The sequence below is a fragment of the Pongo pygmaeus genome, chromosome 10, assembly GCF_028885625.2.
Source record: "Pongo pygmaeus isolate AG05252 chromosome 10, NHGRI_mPonPyg2-v2.0_pri, whole genome shotgun sequence".
NCBI lineage: Eukaryota > Metazoa > Chordata > Mammalia > Primates > Hominidae > Pongo > Pongo pygmaeus.
Window position 1 is genome coordinate 94,935,598 of NC_072383.2, and position 20,793 is coordinate 94,956,390.

General features: G+C 37.4%; 1 protein-coding gene across 1 annotated transcript in view; it reads left to right on the plus strand.

Annotated features, from left to right (window-relative positions):
* CFAP54 (cilia and flagella associated protein 54) overlaps positions 1 to 20,793 on the plus strand; it is a 379,132-nt gene that overhangs the window by 21,507 nt on the left and 336,832 nt on the right. Inside the window, exons 5-9 of the mRNA XM_054442311.1 lie at positions 1,368 to 1,426; positions 7,275 to 7,418; positions 10,677 to 10,790; positions 10,914 to 11,015; positions 16,086 to 16,284. Coding sequence (XP_054298286.1) covers positions 1,368 to 1,426; positions 7,275 to 7,418; positions 10,677 to 10,790; positions 10,914 to 11,015; positions 16,086 to 16,284 — 618 coding nt within the window. The remainder of the gene's footprint in view (positions 1 to 1,367; positions 1,427 to 7,274; positions 7,419 to 10,676; positions 10,791 to 10,913; positions 11,016 to 16,085; positions 16,285 to 20,793) is intronic.

Here is a 20,793-nt window from a genome sequence, read left to right on the forward strand (position 1 = left end):
GGATTACAGGTGTGAGACACCACGCCCGGCTGGGATTACAGGTGCACACCATCATGCCCAGCTAATTTTGTATTTTTAGTAGAGATGGGGCTTCTCCATGTTGGCCAGGCTGGTCTGGAATTCCTGACCTCAGGTGTTTTGCCTGCCTCAGCCTCCCAAAGTGCTGGGATTACAGGTGTGAGCCACAGCGCCCGGCCATCAGAAACTTAAAAGTTTAAACCTGAACATAGAATTCATGATTGTTGAATTTTTATGGTTACGAATATTAGATACTTTATAGAAAATATTTAGACTTATCTGCCACAATTACATGCCTTTTTAAAGCATGTTACCATCTTTTGGGTATGTTTATAGATTGATAAACTGCTTGTATACAGAGAAGTATGGTGATGTTCCCCACTCCTCTCTTCAACCCTCCCTCTAGCCTTCTATCCTCTTTTAATTAATGGTCTGACACAAAAGCATGTGTCCTTACTTAGGTGTTGGAAATGCTATTTTTTCACTAGAATGCTTATAGGACACACCTTGATAATGGGAAAAAATGTTATATAAGTCTGTGAGTGAATATAATGTGCCCTGTTATGCATTATGATTTTTAAATTATTATGAGTTTCCTTGTTGAGTATTTTGCCTTGCTGATTAAATATGTATTCTGATCTTATTTGGAGATAAATCTTTAGTTTTTCAACCATAAGGAAACCATGGGAACCAATTTTATATATATATATATATGTATATATTTGAGATGGAGTTTTGCTCTGTTGCCCAGGCTAGAGTGCAGTGGCACTATCTCAGCTCACTGCAACCTCCGCCTCCCAGGTTTAAGCGATTTTTCTGCCTCAGTCTCCCAAGTAGCTGGGACTACAGATGCACGCCACCACGCCCGGCTAATTTTTGTATTATTAGTAGAAACGGGGTATTACCATATTGGCCAGGCTGGTCTGGAACTCCTGACCTCGTGATCCTCCCGCCTCAGGCTCCCAAAGTGCTGGGATTACAGGCGTAGCCACTGTACACAGCTGGGAACCAGTGATATTTTATATGAATTAATGAAAGCACAGGGTACATAAATTATGCCACTAGAATTATTCTTTTGTTCATTCTACTTCAAAAGTTAAATGGCCTGTAAAATGAGACTAAAAGATTCCTGTGTCAACATATTTAAAATACGGCCATGTTAATTATTTTAATGATTTTGTTTACAAGTTACAAGAAAAATTATGATGAGTATAACTCTATATACCATTATCAGACTTCCTCATGAGATCACTTGTTTTGGGAACTACAGACTTGAACCACAGAAATTGGAATATAAAATTTCTATCATTTGACTGTACAACATGTTAACAATCGTTTTCTCCATCCAGGTACCATTTATATTTACACCATTTGCAGAAAACTGATGGTCATAGGTCAGTCTTCCAAGGTATGAAATGTACTGACAAAATATTTTCCCCTCTATTTCCTGTTTTATTTTTCTTAAGGCTTTCATTACACAGTATATTGAATGTTAAACAAGGAATATTTGGAGAACTATATAATATAAAATTTAGTAAATATATAGCTTTATTATTCTTAGTTTTGCTTTAATAGGTATCATATGTAAAAATATAGATCATTTAATGAAAAGAAAGGAAATTCCTGAAAATGTTAGTATTCTCTGTCTCTCAGATAGTCATGCTTGTCACGCTTGATAGTGAACATCCATCTGGTTACTATAGCTTTAGGTAGGGTCACCATCCTTCCTGGCTTGCCCAGGAAAGTCCCGGTTTATGCCTGTTGTCCTGTTAGTAATTATCAGTAGTGCCCACTTTTACTAGTAAAAGTGGCCTGGGCCGGGTGCAGTAGCTTACACCTGTAATCCCAGCACTTTGGGAGACCTAGACTGGCAGATCACTTGAGGCCAGGAGTTTGAGACCAGCCTGGCCAACATGGCAAAACCCTGTCTTTACAAAAAATACAAAAATTAGCCGGACCTGGTGGCACATGCCTGTAGTTCCAGCTGCTTGGGAGGCTGAGGTGGGAAGATTGCTTGAGCCTGGGAGGCGGAGGTTGCAGAGAGCCAAGATCGTGCCACTTTGCACTCTAGCCTGGGTGACAGAGCAAGACTGTGTCTCAAATAAAAAAAAAAAAATAGAAAATTAAAAAAAGGTGTCCTGGTTTGGATGATAAACTATGGTTACCCCCTTTATGTCATGATACGGAGCTTGGATTTCGTTCTGCTTGAAGTGCTTTCACTTCTGGCCTGCATGCTAATCGGGTGAATGCACACTTAAACTCTAACCCAGCTGCATGACAAAGGCAAGGAGACTTTATTTTATAGTAAGATTCTTACTTACCAGTACTCACTGCTCTGTTAGCTTGAGGAAGTTGCTAACACTTCTATTGACTTCCCTACAATGTTGGTAGCATTTTTGTCCGTGGGAGACATATTTATTCCCTGTATTAATTTTCCAGTTATTGGAATGTAGGCCAAGAAGGGTGAATATACTCCCATTGAGACCCTGCTTGAGTTGTTGCTGGCATCTGAAACATGACTACTTTATTCTTTATTCCATGCAGAACCTTACCCTGAATATTCTAACACTCAGGAGAGATATGTTTTTTCTTATTTCCTCAAAGCATAGCCAAGTATCTTAAAAGTTGACAACTTTGAAAAAGAAAAATGGAAGTAAAGAAATTTGCATGCTCAATGGATAACATTAATTATGTGTTCTCTCTCTGTTTTGCTTCTCAAATTAAAAAACTCTATGACAGACAGTGACTTGAAGAAGCTCTGTGCCAGCTTTCTGAGTGTGAATTAAATTGAGGGGGGACTCTCCCAGGTCTAATGTAAACTTGGCCCGCAGACTATTGCAACGATGCTACATTCAGTTCCAGATGATTTCCTAAAGAGAATTTGCATACTCTGGTTGCACTTGGTGTAACAACAACAAACATGGCTTCACAGGACCATCATAGTTTGGTCTGCTGCAGTGCTTGCTGCCAAAGCTTTGAAGGGCAGAGATGTCTGTGCCAACATTTGACTGTTAGTGTTTGTGCTTGTTAACGCTGAGAGAATTTTAAAGTGACAGTCATCTTAAAATAATTTCTTATTCATAACCTTTGTAAGACATTTCTTCTCTGCCTCATATACCTTGAGTTTGTCTCTGATAAAATAAGGATAGTTTTTTGCCATGCTGATTAAATATGTATTCTAATCTTATTAGGAGATAAATCTTCAGTTTTTCAACCATAAGGAAACCTTGGGAACCAATAATATTTTATATGAATTAATAAAAGCACAGGGTACATAAATTTTGCCACTAAAATTATTCTTTTGTTCATTATATTTCAAAACTTAAATTGCCTGTAAAATGAGACTAAAATGAGTATAGTTCTTTTTTTTTTTTTTTTTTTTGAGACTGATTCTTGCTCTGTTGCCCATGCTGGGTGCAGTGGCGCCGTCTTAGCTCACTGCAAGCTCGGCCTACTGGGTTCAAGTGATTCTTCTACCTCAGCCCCCTGAGTAGCTGGGATTACAGGCACCCACCACCATGCCAGGCCAATTTTTTGTATTTTTAGTAGAGATGGGGTTTCATCATATTGGCTAGGCTGGTCTCAAACTCCTGACCTCCAGTGATCTGCCCACCTCAAGCCTTCCAAAGTGCTGGGATTACAGGCATGAGCCACGGCGCCTGGCCCAAAATGAGTATAGTTCTGTGGTGCCAGTCTTGTGGGATGGGAATGGGAGGTGAGGGATGCAATAATTTTGGGGGGGGGTGTGGGTGGTTGTACATTTGGCACCTGAAGATCTGAATGACATTCTTTCTGTTTCAAGGAAATTCATAATTTTCACCAGTAATTCCCAAACCTTCAGCTGGTAAATTGATTCCTGAGCTGAGGCTAAAAATGGATTTGATGGGTCCATTTAATGGAGACAAGTCCTTGGAGGTCCCACCGTGTGTGAAATGTCCTGGGTCTGAGGGATTTGAATACTGTAGTAACTTCAGAGTTCAAGTATGTTATAGCATAAGACGGAAGGAGAAATAGACCTGGCCTCCTCATGCTGTCTAAACTCCCATTTATATAGGATCTAGGCATGATGGCTAGCTTTTGTTATTATTATTGAATCTATACTATGTGCTAGGTCCTGTGAAAGGCTTATGAGGTGGGCACTAGCATCATCATCATTAACATTGATTGAATGAATGCCTGCCGTCATCAAGTATGCTTGTAAGAACTTTCATTTATCATCTCATTTAATCTTCACACCACCACTTTGAGAAAGGTGCTGTTATTACCTCTATCTTTTTTTTTTTTTTTTGGATACGGAGTCTTGCTCTGTCGCCCAGGCTGGAGTGCAGTGGTGCAGTCTTGGCTCACTGCAAGCTCCACCTCCCAGGTTTGCGCCATTCTTCTGCCTCAGCCTCCCGAGTAGCTGGGACTACAGGCGCCCGCCCCCACGCCCGGCTAATTTTTTGTATTTTTAGTAGAGACAGGGTTTCACCTTGTTAGCCAGGATGGTCTCGATCTCCTGACCTCGTGATCCACCCGCCTCGGCCTGCCAAAGTGCTGGGATTACAGGCGTGAGCCACTGTGCCCAGCCACTACCTCTATCTTATATAATAGATAAGGAAGCTGAGGCTGGGAAAAGTTACTTTGCTCAGGGTCACACATCTAGTCAGAGATGTACTGATACCAGGGGCAATGTCACCCTGTACCGTTAGAATAATGCATGTCTGTTGACTAAATGGAATCCCGTCATGACCCATTCTATTTTGTTTTATGTACTCAAATGGATAAGCTGCAGGGAAGGGGTTGATATTTTCTGATATAACCCTATCTCCTAAAGACATCCTGAAAACCCAAACTAACTAGGGGCACTTCCCTAGGTGAGAAACACCTAATTTAGTGCTGCAGCAGATCATCAGCATAAGCTTAGGGAATAGAGGGTGGTCAGACTTCTGAAACCTCTTTCCCTGAAGACATATGACCATTTTGCTTTTGTTTATGGAATAATTTAGTTTCTTCGGTGGCATTTATAGTACTCAGCAAACATTAAAGAATACATCTAGAATCTGTTCATTCTAAGAAATGATTGATTTCTGTTTCATTTTACTATGAAACTGAAATAGTTTGACAACGTATGTGGCTTGAACAGTTACTGTCAAATTATTTCACATACCATTACATAAACTTTAAGTCCTAACTTTGAAATTGCTTGTCATTTTCTTTAAATGGTGTAAGATGATATAAATGAGGCTGCAGCGCCATCCTGTGGCTGAGCTGATTAATAGTGGGTATGTTTCCTACTCAACACCTACAACATGCTCTTACTGGGGCCATGTTTTGGATATGGATATCATTTGACTTTTCAAAGTTCTTTTTTTTTTTTTTTTTCCATGAAGAGAATAGTCCTGATGTATCCTATTAAATTTTTTAATTAATAGAAACAATTATTTATAGCTTTTAAGGGTAAGAAAAAAATGCTACAAATTGAGTCATATTTTGAAAATGGCTTTTCCTGTTTAAACTTGAAAGATAGTTTTTCATAACCCTAAGTGGTTTATGGTGAGCTTCTATCCTTTGTCAAGGCTCCTCTGTATAGTGGAAAGAACACTGCACTTGGGAGTTCAAAGACCTGAGTTTCAGCCCCAGCTCTTTTGCTTAGAATGAGTTTAGCCTCATGGAGTCAAGCTAAGTTACTTTTAAGATCCCTTCTGGCACAGAAAACTTTGATTTTCCATAAACAAATTAAATACAATGTGAACAATTGTTAACTGAAGCCATTTTTATTTTGAAATGTGAAATTTCTAATACCAGGAGTCCTGAAGGATTTTAGAAAGATGTGAATTTAAAGGGGAAATTTAGGCATGGCTTAATCATATACCACCCAACCCAAACCACAACAATCCAAATGCAAAAATCTGAAATAGAGATTGTTAGGGAGTAGCAAATGTGAGAAAAATTCAAGAGTTTTTGGTGATATGATTAATTTCATATCAGTTCACAAAGTTCGTAACAATAACAATGACAGCAACAACAAAAACAGCAATGAATCAACCTCAGTCTAATTTAGAAGAGGTACAGTGTCATTCACTGTACTGTGGTCTAGCCATACACCCTGAAAGGATGCTGGCAACCTGAGGTAAAGCCACAGAAGGCCAGTCATGGTGGAGAAGGGCAGTGCAATTCCATGAGGGATGGACGTACTTGGAGATATTTACCCTGGACGAGAGAGCCGAGGGAGAGGGCAGGCTGCATTAAGTGTTTTTAGATTTCTGGGTGTCTGTAATTTAGAAGTGAGTTTTGGATTGCTTTGTGCTGTTCTGGAAGGCATGATGAGGACCAATGCACTGGAGGTATATGAAGGTGGATTTTATTTTAGATTATGGAAGTATTTTCCTAGCATGTCATGTACATTATCTCTTTCTCCATAACAGCACTATTGTGATGTGAAAAAATACCCATTTTACAGATGAGAAAATTGAGGCCTAAAGAGGTAAAGTGATCCAACCACTAGGTGGTAAAATTGGGACAGAAATCCAGGTTTATTTGATACTAATCTTGGACCATTTCTACTAAGCATCGCAGGCCCCAGGCTGTAAGCCTTTTTCCTTTTCCTTACCTCCTATACCAGCTAATCTTCAGAATCATATACTGGTTCCAGGCCAACAAATAACAATTGTATCATTGGAGTTAATTCCTAGACTAGTGTTGACATGACAAATGTTAATAAAAATGAGTGGAGAGGCTTATAATAAGATGAGACATGCTGGGTGCAGTGGCTCATGCCTGTAATTCCAGCACTTTGGGAGGCTGAGGTGGGTGGATCACTTTAGGTCAGGAGTTCAAGACCAGCTTGGTCAACATGGTAAAACCCCCTCTCTACTGAAATAGAAAAATTAGCCAGGTGTGGTGGTGCACACCTGTAGTTCCAGTTACTTAGGAGGCTGAGGCATGAGAATCAATTGAACCCAGGGGGCAGAGGTTGCAGTAAGCCACGATTGTGCCATTGCACTCCAGCCTGGGTGACAGAGGAAGACTCTGTCTAAAAACAAACAAACAAAAAAGACATTTTAGAATGTCTCCCAAAATGGCTTGAGATTTTGAGTTTTTAAATTATCTTTTACTTTTTAAATACTCGTTTCTTCTTGACACATTATTTATGGTATTTTTGGTTTAAGTAATCAGCAACTTGTGCTCACAACTTAGAATTTGATTATATTTAATACAATTATCATTATTAACTTAAAATGAAAACAAATCCAGTGGTGCCCTTTATTTTGCAGGCCTTAGAGTATCTCCTGTGGGCCAGCATGTGTATGGAGTCCTTGGTCCCGCTCCTGTCGCTCAGGTACTTGACGTGGCGCACTACTCTCTACACAGCTGTTTGCCAATGCTGCTATGACTGCCATGCCGGGATTCACGGAGAGGTATGCTGCTTTTTAACTCTGAGGAGTCGAATTTTTTTTTTTTTGAGATGGAATCTGACTTTGTTGCCCAGGCTGGAGTGCAGTGACGTGATCTCGGCTCACTGCAACGTCCATCTCCCAGGTTCAAGCGATTCTCCTGCCTCAGCCTCCTGAGTAGCTGGGATTACAGGCATGTGCCACCCATGCCCAGCTAATTTTTGTATTTTTAGTAGAGACAGGGTTTTGCCATGTTGACCAGGCTGATTTCGAACTCCTGACCTCAGGTGATCTGCCTGCTTTGGCTTCTCAAAATGCTAGAATTACAGGCGTGAGCCACCGTGCCCAGGCCCAATATTTTAAAATAGAGCGTATCCAGAATTTTCTTCCTTAGATGCCTGCAAGGGGGAAAACAAAACCCAACCAAAGAATTGAAATGAAGCAAAGACAAAAGTTCAAGGCTTTATTTGCACAAATTTGCTTGACTTTTCCATTCTTTTTCTCTTTCGCCCTCCTTTCTGCTCTCTCCTTTATTCTCTATTCACTTTCACCTTCTTTGCTCCATTTCTGAGTAAGATTTTTGGAATTTTTAAAATTAAGATTTTTATTTTCAAATGACAAATAATAATTGTATATACTTATGAGGTACAATGTGATGTTTTGTTGAATGTATACACTGGAATGATTAAGCTAATTAACATATTCTTTTCTCACATACCTTTTTCTTGTAGTGAGAACACTTAAAATCTATTTATTAGCAATTTTGAAATATGCAATATGTTATTGTTAACTATGATCACCATGCTATGCAATAGATCTCAAAAACTTCTATCTGTTGTCTTTCCATCCTCACTTTGCTCTTGAATACAAGCCACCTTCCCTCCTCGTTTAGTTTTGTGTTCCTTATCACTTAGTATATACACTCTTGTCTTGCTTTTCTCTGCTAACCACCATTTAATACACTTTGTTTTTCTTTTGTTTTCTTTCTTTATTTTTTTAAGACAGAGTCTTGCTCTCTTGCCCAGGCTGGAGTGCAGTGGTCTGATCACGGCTCACTGCAGTCTTAGTCTCTGGAGTATCTGGGACTACAGACGCACACCACTATGCCAAGCTAATTGAATACACCTTCTAATGACCATTTAATACACTCTATTTTTTGTTTTTCCTTCTTTCATCTCATTTTGATTGAGTACCTGAAATATAACTTAACTTCGGGCTGGGCATGATGGCTCATGCCTGTAATCCCAGCACTTTGGGAGGCTAAGGCGGGTGGATCACCTGAGGTCAGGAGTTTGAGACCAGCTTGGCCAACATGGTGAAACCCTGTCTCTACTAAAAATACAAAAATTAGTTAGGCATGGTGGTGTGCACCTGTAGTCCTAGCTACTTGGGAAGCTGAGGTTGCAGTAAGCTGAGATCGCACCATTACACTCCAGCCTGGGCAACAAGAGTGAAACCCCATCTCAAAAAAATTTATATATATATAAAAAATTTATATAATTTATATATATATTTTATATAAATTATATATTATATATAAAAATATACATTATATATAATTTATATATATTATATATAATATATATAAATTATATGTAATACATATTATATATACATTATATATAGTATATATAAATATAAATTATATATACTTTATATATAGTATATATAAATATAAATTATATATACTTTATATATAAATATAAATTATATATACTTTATATATGAATATAAAGTATATATAATATATAAATATAAATTATATATATTTATATATATACATATAAATTATATATATTTTATATATACATATAAATTATATATATTTTATATATACATATAAATTATATATAATATATAAATATAAATTATATATATTTTATATATAAATGTAAATTATATATATTTTATATATAAATATAAATTATATATATTATATATATATAAATATAAATTATATATATTATATATATATAACTCCAGAGCTTCTATTGGCCTGTAGAGTGCCCCTGTGTCAATTTGAAAAAGGCATCTTCTCTACATTACATGACACCTGGCTTGGTCAGTGGATGGGGCCTTGGTGAGAATGAGAAGTAAGCACCCCTTCCTTTGGGCCAACACGTTCCTGCACAAGGGTGCATGGTTTGGTATGTGGGGCGTAAGCTGGATTTCTGCTCTAGTCAACCTCTTTGGCTGGAAGTCTTGTGTAGGACTGCCTTCATGGCTGTGCACATGCCTGTTCGTATCTTGTTAACTACCATAAATAAATCATCTGGCAATTCACAGTTCCATTTAGTTTTTCCTGCCTCAACTAATTCTGAAGGGTTTGATGCTGGTGGCACATAGGCAGAAGAACAGCCTAATTTAACCTTCATGGGTTACTTGTGTAGCTCAAGATACATTCCAGAAAGACAACTCATCATGTATATATATAGTTAACTTCAGTGTACTAGTGGTGGCATATTTTGTTCTATAGCTATTAAGATTATTAGGGAATGGAACTTTTATAGCGTTTTGGCCATTTGATCCCTATTGGGATTTTTCTTTATTGGAAAATGTAACCCTTCATAGATGTTAATATTGTGGTTGGTCTAGAAGCATCTTCATTAAAAATTATAAATGATGAATGAAATATTTCAAAGAGTTGGTGAAATAAGGGACATGAACTCTTGTTATTGAGTTCTTAATAACTCCTTTGAACTCATTTGTTATCTATAGAGGATTATAATAATGGTGATATGATTAAATAAGAAAGCCTCCCTTCTTCCTTCCTTCAGATATTTATTAAATCCAGTGTGCTGCGTATTGGAGACACAAAAATGAGTAAGATTCTTTCAGGAAGTCACAGTTTGGTGGTCCATGTGAACAGTTAGGTAGATAATACAGCATGTCATGATACGAAGGTTAGGATTTGAGAAGAGCAACTGAGGACGTGTGTGTGTGTGTGTGTGCGTATGTGTGTGTGTGCGCGCATGCACGCGCACATGAGGCCATGCAATGCCAAATGCTGAGAAGCGATAATCTGTATGGAGCTACTGTTTAAGTGATATTTCAGCTTTCCTTTTTAAAATTTCATAATTCCGAAAGTTACCTTATCTCACAGTTTATTAGAGAGTTTAGTGGTTCTTAAAGAAAATGATAGACTGGATAAAAGGAGTCAGCATTAACCTAGAGCTTAATTTACAGATGAAATCAAATGCCTAGGAGAACAAAACATTGTCTTTATACATTTTAATCACTATATTCTGATTTATGAATTAAATTTATTTTAATCGCATGTAGGCATTTGCTCGGCGTGCTTTGGCTAAAATTGATGAGTTAAGGCAACTGGAATTAATGAGTTCCTCAAAATCCCAGGAAGAATCGCGAAGATATTTTCGAGAGGCCACAACAAAGGTATAAAAATTTCATGAAATAAAAGAAATTTACCACACTCTACAGCTGATTAAATACTTAATATTAGTAGTTGGGAAGTGCATCTCATTGTTATTTCATGTATAATTCTGCTTTTTGAGGCAGATGGCAGTGATGATCTTCAAAAGAGGAGTCTTTGAATCTAGAAGAAAAAACAAAGCTGTCTTTAGACCCAAGATAAGAATTAACCTAAGGGAAGTACAAACTGTAAGTCTAAACATGTCTTCTCTCTTTAAGACTCTTTTTGCAGTATATTTGTATTATGCTCCTGTATCTTTCAAGCCTAGTCACTCATTATTAAATTCTGCCCCCAGTTCTCTGCCCTAATGGGTAAATAGAGAGAAGAATGTTTTTCTAGTTTGCACGTAGCCTCACTTCATCTCTTTCTGAAAGCTTTTGTGTCTTAGCACAATCCCAGTTTTGCAATCTTAAAGGACAAGAGGCCGAAGAGGAGCCTGTGAAAAATTTCAATGAACTGGCTCTTGCAAATGAATAGGCCTCTGAGTGGTTCTGCGCTTGCCTTTGTCTTTGACCGCTTAGGGTTAGCTGAGCAGGCGAGCAGGCTTTGAGGCTGTGGAGAAGATGGAGGCACCTTTTCTCATCAGCCTTAGGTTTCACCCTTGGGAATGTTCAGGAGCTAGGTTATCTAGTAGCAACAAACAACACCCGTACCTCAGGTGGCTTAAAACAACAATTTATTGCCTACTGGAGTCATATGTTATTTTAGTTATCAGGGGCTCCGCCTTACAAAAGCTGCTCAGGGCCAGGCTGAAGAGCAGCCTTCATTTCAAACATTGCTGGTCATTTGGCTAGAGGAGATTAAAGAGAGTTCTGGGGGACCTTGCATGGGTATTGATGCTCAACATGGAAGTGACATGAGTCTGTTCTTCTCACATGTCATAAACAGTCACACAGCCCCTCCCAACCACAAGCGTATTTGGCAAACAGTAGTAAAGATGATCACAGGGCAGGGAGTAGGCAAAGTTACACCTGTGGGGCCCTCGGCCCTTTTTCTTCCTCTTGTCTTTTTCTTCTTCTTCTTCTTCTTCCTTTTGCCTTCCTGACTCTTAATATCCCCCAGGGCCCAGTTCTGTATCGTTTTGAAGCTCTCCCTGACTGTTCTAGATGGATATATACCCTCTTCTGCGAGCTTCTGTGTAGAGATTGAAAATGAATCTGGGGGGAAGGAGATGAGCAGTTTCTTACAGAAGAGGTGTATCAAATCTCAGAACCTGGAAAGGATTTGGGAAATCATCTGGTTCAGTCCTTTTATATTACAGTTGGGAAAATAAAGCCTGCAATATTTAAATGACTGGCTCAAGGTCACAAAGGCAGCCGCTGGCAGAACCAGAACCAGCACCTCTAAGTCCAGTGCTTGGCCTCTGCTCCAATCACTGCTACTCTCTTTCCTCATTTCTTCTTAACGCATTTAGGAGTAATCCTTTTTCTTTCTTTTAAATGAATTACTATATTTAAATACAAATAGTTTTTGGACATGGTACCTTTCCATTGCTACTTAGTGACAATATTGACTACTGAGCCCACAGGTATATTTTATACATCCCTTTTAAGCTATATCCCTTACTAACCAACAGCATATTAATTGGCGAGTATAGTAATTAAATTATAGGCAATTCCTTGGATAAGCTTTTAAGCTACCTGCATCTGGTATTAAGTAGTGGTGCTATAGTCTTTGTAAAAGGGCAGGGAACAATTTTTTTTTTCTCCCCAGCATTTTTTTCTCTGAGCAACCAAATTTAAATATCCAAAGTTGCAAGACTGTTGTTACTTAGAATATTATTAGGACTTAACAGTTATCCTGGTAGCAAAACTAAATACATTTTCAAAGAAAAATGTTTAAAATTCCAGATAAAATTACATTAAAAACTAATTTATATCTGATTTCCCTTAAGATAATTGTTGAATGAAAAGTTCTGGTGATTTTTTTTTTTTAAGAAAAAATTGTAATTGTTTAGTGAGTGGTTGTTTCAGAGGCTAGTCAACACATCCTTTTTATAACGTCATCCTATGTTACCTTGGCATATTTTGCAGAATGTCCTGTTTTCTGTGTATGAAATAATTTATTATGTTTCTACTAAACAAATTAATTTCAATATGCATTGAACATATTTTCTAAAACATTTCTGGGTTTGTATGTAAGTTGTTAACTCACAGTAAATCATTTTGACTCTCAAAAGATTCTTTTAAAGGACTACTAATTCAGACTCCTAATGATTGATTAGTTAGTGATTTATTCAATAAATATTTTTTAAGTACCTTCTATGTGAACAAAATAGATGAGGATTACATTCTAGTGGAGAATTATATCATAAATAAATAAGTAATTATAGCTTGTGATAAATATTAAGAAATAAATAATGATAATGGTGAGGATGAAATGAGTTAATCTAAAGCCCTTAGAATGTTGCTGGCAGGTAGGAAGTAGGTCCTCAGTAAATATTAGCTATCATTGTTTATTTATTTTTTATTAATTCAACAACCATGTATTGAGTATCTACTGTGATTTCAAGTATAGTGGAATACAGAAATACTAAATTGCAGCCCTGGCTTTTTGAAGGGCCTTGGGATAATGGGCAGAATTTGGCTAGACAGAGAGAATAGAGAAAAACATTCCAAGTGAAGGATCAGAGCATGGTCATAGCTTAGAAGCCAGAGTAGGCAAAATTTGCTGGGGGTCAGTGATAAATAGAGCTTGACTAGGAATAGGCACGTGATGTTGGGAAATTAACATAATATATCTCCTAGAGTAGATGTCATGGAGACCGTAGTATTTAAAGATGGAACCAGACTGTACAGTTGTGCCATTCAGATTTTCATTCATCCTGACATTTTAAATAAGATAATATATCCTATGCAGTATATGTGTCATAATTTGTCTAATATTTTATTGTTATTATTTTAGTTCTTTCAAAATTTTTTTTGCTATTATAAGTATTGACATCATCCACATCTTCAGACATGCTTATTTTTTTTCTTTCTTTTATTTTCTGTGGATAAAATTCCAGGTGTAGGATTACGGAATTGAAGGATGTAAACACTTTATTTCCCTTGATATATATTGCCACCTTGACTTCCAAAATGAGTATTCCTATTTTCAAGGTGACAACTTGCAAGTACCAATTTTATCACAAGCTGTTATTATTTTGATATTATTATTTGTTTAAATTTTTTTGTTGTTAATTCAGTTTTCATAAGATGGCTTGCCATTTTAACTTTATTTCTTTGAGCCAACTTTTCTTTCATTGTGTGAATTATTTTTCACAGTCTTTGACCATTTATCTACTCGGGATTTTAATTTTTAAAATATACTTGAATGAGCTCATTATTTTTATAGATATTATTTTGCTTTTCATACTTGACAATCCATTGTTTTCCTTATTGCTTCAGCTTTAATTCTTTTTTATAGATCTTTTAAATATTTATATTTCAAAATCTTTTAGTTAATATTTTATTTACAGCTCTGATAAATATTCCATTCTTTTTGCTAGTTTTTCTATGATGTTTTTATAAATAATTTCATTCTTTTATTCATTTGGGTTTTACCATTTCATTTTGAATACTTCTAATTATTATAAGGTTAATTATGCTGTTTCAATATGTATTTTTAAAAGCTCTGTTTTAACCTAAATAAAAATCTTAGGAAAAACTCTTACCTCTGTAAGAAAAGAGAAGGCAGGGCATGAAGTTCAAGTTTTGTTGAAGTTTTTTTGAGATGGAGTCTCACTCTGTCACCTAGGCTGGAGTGCAGTGGCATGATCTTGGCTCACTGCAACCTCTGCCTCCTGGGTTCAAGCGATTATTCTGCCTCAGCCTCCCAAGTAGCTGGGACTACAGGCACGTGCCACCATGCCTGGCTAATTTGTGTATTTTTAGTAGAGACGAGGTTTCACCATATTGGCCAGGCTGGTCTGGAACTCCTGACCTTGTGATCCACCCAGCCTCCCAAAGTGCTGGGATTACAGGCGTGAGCCACCGCGCCCAGCCCTTTGTTGAAATTTTTAACTTGTCAGTTGATCTATGGATTGAAAAGGTACACAAGCTTATGAGTAGGGAAGCTAGTGCTTGCGGGAAAATAGTTCAAGGCAACTTTATCCCTGCTTTTGTTTTTCTGTCTTTCTGACTTTGCCCTAAGAAGAGAAATAAAAGCAAGGGAATTATGAGGAAATCTTCCAGCTGGATAAGGATTCTAGAAAAGCCAACTAGAACTACGGTTCTTATTTACTGGCAAACTAAATGCACAGAACAGGTCATTTGGTGGAGAGAAGAATGAAGTGTGGCAGGAAGCATGTGCAGGAAGTGCAGTCATTTTGGGCCAGTACAAAACAGAATGACTGGGAACCCACAGCAGGTTCTAAACAGTCACTAGCCTGTTAGCATAAAGCTGATCAATTCTTTCTTAGAGTTAATTACCACGAACCTTGTTATTTATACTATTAAATACTGTTTCAAATTTTGGCTTGAAGACCTTCTGCATGAGAATATCCTGTGGTGCTTATTAAAAGTGTCCTAAACACTTATTAAAAGTGTCCAGACACACAAAATCTCTGGAAATTTGGTCTTGAATCTACAAAGCACCCCTGAGTGATTCTTAGGTAACCAAAGTTTGAATATCAGTTCCGAAGGCTATAATGAAGATACTATAAAGCATATGGAGATTTATGCTTGCTTAATAAGCAAACCATAATAAACAACCTTTTAATGCTGCCTTGGAAACACAAGCATATGAAGAAACAACAAAGTCTTTGATGTAATGGCAGCATGATATCTCGAAAGAAATCTGGAGTGACATCTCAAAAAATGAAAAACCATAAAAGCAGGTATCTAATTGTTAGACCAACTGTTCTCTGTTTTAGCATTGATTAAGCATGCCTTACTTTTCTTTGCCTTATAACACGCTTTTCTTTTTTTTTTTTTTTTTTGCCTGAGACAGGGTCTCACTCTGTCACCCAGGCTGGAGTGCAGTGGCATGACCTTAGCTCGCTGCAGCCTCTACCTCCCTAGGCTCAGGTGATCCTCCCACCTCAGCCTCCCAAGTAGCTGAGACTACAAGCACATTCCAACATGCCTGGCCAATTTTGAAATTTTTTTGTTGAAATGGGGGTCTCACTGTGTTGCCCAGGTGGTCTTGAACTCCTTGGGTCAAGCAATCCTCCTGCCTTGGCCTCCCAAAGTGTTGGGATTATAGGCATGAGCCACTGCGCCCACAATATAATAGCTTTAACAAATGGACTGAACTTTTTTTTTTCTCAATTTCAGTTATCATGGCCACGTACTGTCACAGAGCGGCTACTGGATGAGATGTTTGATAGCACTGCATCCCAGTTTCTGGCTGTCTTGGAAGCTCTTTCTGATTCAAATAGGCGAATACTGCAAACTGGACCCATTGTTACAGATGAAGTGGAGATTCATGATGTTGTCTCAGAATTGTTTATGGCAGGAAAAGAACTTTTGATAAGTAAATAAGATGTTAAGATATTGTTTTATGATAGAATGATGCACATGAGTAACAAAAATTTTAGCATGGTAGTCCACACATAGGAAACTGATAAAATTTATATTGTTTTTTTTTTTTTTCGTTTGGTTGTTTGTTTGTTTTTGAGATAAGGTCTCTCTTTGTCACCCAGACTGGAGTGCAGTGGTGTGAACATGGCGTGATCATGGCTCACACTGCAGCGTCAACTTCCTGGGCTCAAGTGATCCTCCCTTCTTAGCCTCCCAAGTAGCTGGGACTACAGGTGCATGCCACCACACCTGGCTAATTTTTGTATTTTTTGTAGAGACGGGGTCTCACCGTGTTTCCCAGTCTGGGATCGAACTCCTGGGCATAAGCAGTCCACCCATCTCAGCCTCCTGAAGTGCTGGAATTACAGATGTGAGCCACTGTGCCAAGCTGATATAATTTATATTGATCTTGAATTCAGCAACCTTGCTAAGGTCAATTGATATTTCAAATAATGTATTAGTAGATTTTTGGGGGGACTTGTTTTGTATATACGGTCATCTGTGAATGACTTATTTCTGTCCAATCCTGAATCTTTTAATTTCTCTTTTCTTACATTTCTTGATGGTTGCACTGGCTAGGATCTCCATTAACACGTGGGAAGAAGTGGTGGATCTCCATTAACACGTGGGAAGAAGTGGTGGATCTCCATTAACACGTGGGAAGAAGTGGTGGATCTCCATTAACACGTGGGAAGAAGTGGTGGATCTCCATTAACACGTGGGAAGAAGTGGTGGATCTCCATTAACACGTGGGAAGAAGTGGTGGATCTCCATTAACACGTGGGAAGAAGTGGTGGATCTCCATTAACACGTGGGAAGAAGTGGTGGATCTCCATTAACACGTGGGAAGAAGTGGTGGATCTCCATTAACACGTGGGAAGAAGTGGTGGATCTCCATTAACACGTGGGAAGAAGTGGTGGATCTCCATTAACACGTGGGAAGAAGTGGTGGATCTCCATTAACACGTGGGAAGAAGTGGTGGATCTCCATTAACACGTGGGAAGAAGTGGTGGATCTCCATTAACACGTGGGAAGAAGTGGTGGATCTCCATTAACACGTGGGAAGAAGTGGTGATAGCAGACTCCCTTGTCTCATTTTTTTCCTCAGTTGGAAAGCTTTCAACATTTTGCCATTATTTGAGATATCTACTGAATAATTTTTATAGATACCCTTTTGCAGATCACAGATGTTTCTTTTATTCCTGGTTTGCTAAGTGTTTTTTTGTTGTTGTTGTTTTTAATCTTGAATAGTTTAATTTTAGCAAAAGCTTTCTCTGAATTTATTGAGATTTACTGAGTCGATCAAATGGCTTTCTCGTTTATTTCTATTAATGTGGTCGATTATATGGATTGCTTATTTCTGCTTCTCTGTTGATGGGAGAGACTTTTCTTTCTCGTAATGTTATTTTTAGGTTTTGCCCACAAGGTCATATTAGCCTCATAAAATGAGTTGAGAAGTATGCCCTCTTTCTCCATTATCTGTAAATGTTTGTGTCATATTGGTGTTATTTCTTCCTACATGTTTAGTTGAATTTTCTGGTGCAGCCATGTGTACCTGGAATTTTTTGTATGGGAATATTTTAAACGATGAATTCAATTTCCTCCATAGATATAAAATTTTTCAGATTTTCTTTTCAGTATTGGTCAGTTTGCCTTCTCTCTTATTTCATCAGTTTCACCAGGGGTCCACCAATTTCATTAGTCTTTGCAAAGAAACAATATTTGACCTTGTTGATCTTCCCTATTGTATGTCCATTTTCCATATTATTGATTTTTGCTCTTCATTACTTCCTTTATTATACTTTCTTGGGTTTGCTTTACTGATTTAAAAAACTTATTGACTTGGAAGCTTAGATCATTGATTTTTAGGATTTGTTATTATTTACATTAAATGCATATTAAGACATTATAAATTCAGCTTTAGCTATGTATCTGAAGTTTTGATATATCATATCTTTATTACTATTGGAGTAAGAATATTTTCTAATACGCAGTGTGATTTATTCTTTGATATATGGGTTCTGAACCAAAATATGGGAGATTTTCTAATTATCTTTTGGTTACTGATTTCTATGTAAATTATACTATGGTCAGAGAGCACATTATGTATTATTTGGAACTGTGAACATTTGTTAAGATAGGCTTTATGGCCTGGCAAATGACCAGCTTTGGTAAATAGTCTGTGTGTACTTGAAAGACTATGTAATTTTTGTTGTTGTTGGATGCATTGCTTTATATATATGTTGATTAAGTTAAGCTAGTAAATCATGTGGTTAGATCTTCTCTATCCCTACTGATAGTTTTTGTCTTTTTATTTTATGAATTACTCAGAGAGGTATGTTAAACATGTGCTATGCATTTCTGTTGGTGTGGAATTGCAAGAGCATGGGATATTCCTATGTTGCTTAATTGGATACTGTTTTACAAGGTGGTTTTTTTTAGTTTGCACACCCATCAACATTTTTTCGGGGTTCCATTTCTCCAAATTCTCTCTGACACTTAGTATTATCTGTCTTTCTCATTTTGTCCATTTTGGTGTGAATTCAGTGATGTTGCAGTATAAACTTAAATTTCTCTGATGACTAATAAAGTTAAACATCTTTTCATACACTTTTTTCACTATTGGATATCCTATTTTGTGAGGTGCCTATTTTAACCTTTTGTCCTTTTTTCTGTCAATTCATAGGAATTCTTCATATATTCTGGATATAATTCCTTTATTGAATACATGTATGGCAAATATCATTTGTTACTTGATGGCTTGCCTTTTCATTCTCTTAATGATATCCATTGGGGAACAGAAATTCTTAATTTTAATGTAGTCCAATTTATCAATATATCCTCTATAGTTGATCCTTTGTGTGTCGTGGTTAAGAAGTCTCAGCTACCCCAATGTCGTAACTAGATTCTCGTATGTTTTCTTCCATAAGTTTTATTGTTTCTTCCATAAGTTTATGAGATCTATAATTAGAAATTAGATCTTTTTTGTTTATACGAAGTAGAAATCAAGATTTATGTACGTCTATATGTATATTCAGTTGACATAGCACCATTTATTGGAGATAACTTCCTTTCGTTGCCTGCAGTATCCCTTAGTCATAAATTAGGTGGCCGTATGTGTGTTGTCTGTTTTTTTACTCAGCATAATTCTCTTGAGATGTATCCAGGTTGTGTGTATTAATAGTTCACTTGGCGGGGCACTGTGGCTCATGCCTGTAACCCTAGCCCTTTGGGAGGCCAAGATGAGCTGATCCCTTGAGCCCAGGAGTTCAAGACCAGCCTGGCTAACATGGCGAAACTCTGTCTCTACTACAAATACAAGAATTAGCCAGGCGTCATGGCATGTGCCTGTAGTCCCAGCTACTTGGGAGGCTGAGGCGAGAGAATCATTTGAATCCAGGAGTCAGAGGTTGCAGTGAATGGAGATCACACCACCACCACTGCACTCTAGCCTGGGCGACAGAACAAGACTCTGTCTCAAAAAAAAAAAAATTTTCACTTGTTACTGCTGAGTATTATTTTATGGTATGGATACACCACAGTTTGTTTAACCACTTACCCTTTGAAGGACATTTGAATTATTTCCAGTTTTTAGCTACTAGAAATAAAGCTGCTATGAACAGTTGAGTACAAGTTTTTGTGTGAAGGTAAGTTTTCATTTCTCTGGAATAAAATTCTCAACAGTGCAATTGCTGGATCGGATATATGATAAGTTCGTATTTAGTTTTGTGACACCAAAAGCAATGGCAACAAAAGCCAAAATTGACAAATGGGATCTAATTAAACTCAAGAGCTTCTGCACAGCAAAAGAAACTACCATCAGAGTGAACAGGCAACCTACAAAATGGGAGAAAATTTTCGCAACCTACTCATCTGACAAAGAGCTAATATCCAGAATCTACAATGAACTCCAACAAATTTACAAGAAAAAAACAAACAACCCCATCAAAAAGTGGGTGAAGGACATGAACAGACACTTCTCAAAAGAAGACATTTATGCAGCCAAAAAACACATGAAAAAATGCTCACCATCACTGGCCATCAGAGAAATGCAAATCAAAACCACAATGAGATACCATCTCACACCAGTTAGAATGGCAATCATTAAAAAGTCAGGAAACAACAGGTGCTGGAGAGGATGTGGAGAAATAGGAACACTTTTACACTGTTGGTGGGACTGTAAACTAGTTCAACCCTTGTGGAAGTCAGTGTGGCGATTCCTCAGGGATCTAGAACTAGAAATTCCATTCGACCCAGCCATCCCATTACTGGGTATATACCCAAAGGACTACAAATCATGCTGCTATAAAGACACATGCACACGTATGTTTATTGCGGCATTATTCACAATAGCAAAGACTTGGAACCAACCCAAATGTCCAACAATGATAGACTGGATTAAGAAAATGTGGCACATATACACCATGGAATACTATGCAGCCATAAAAAATGATGAGTTCA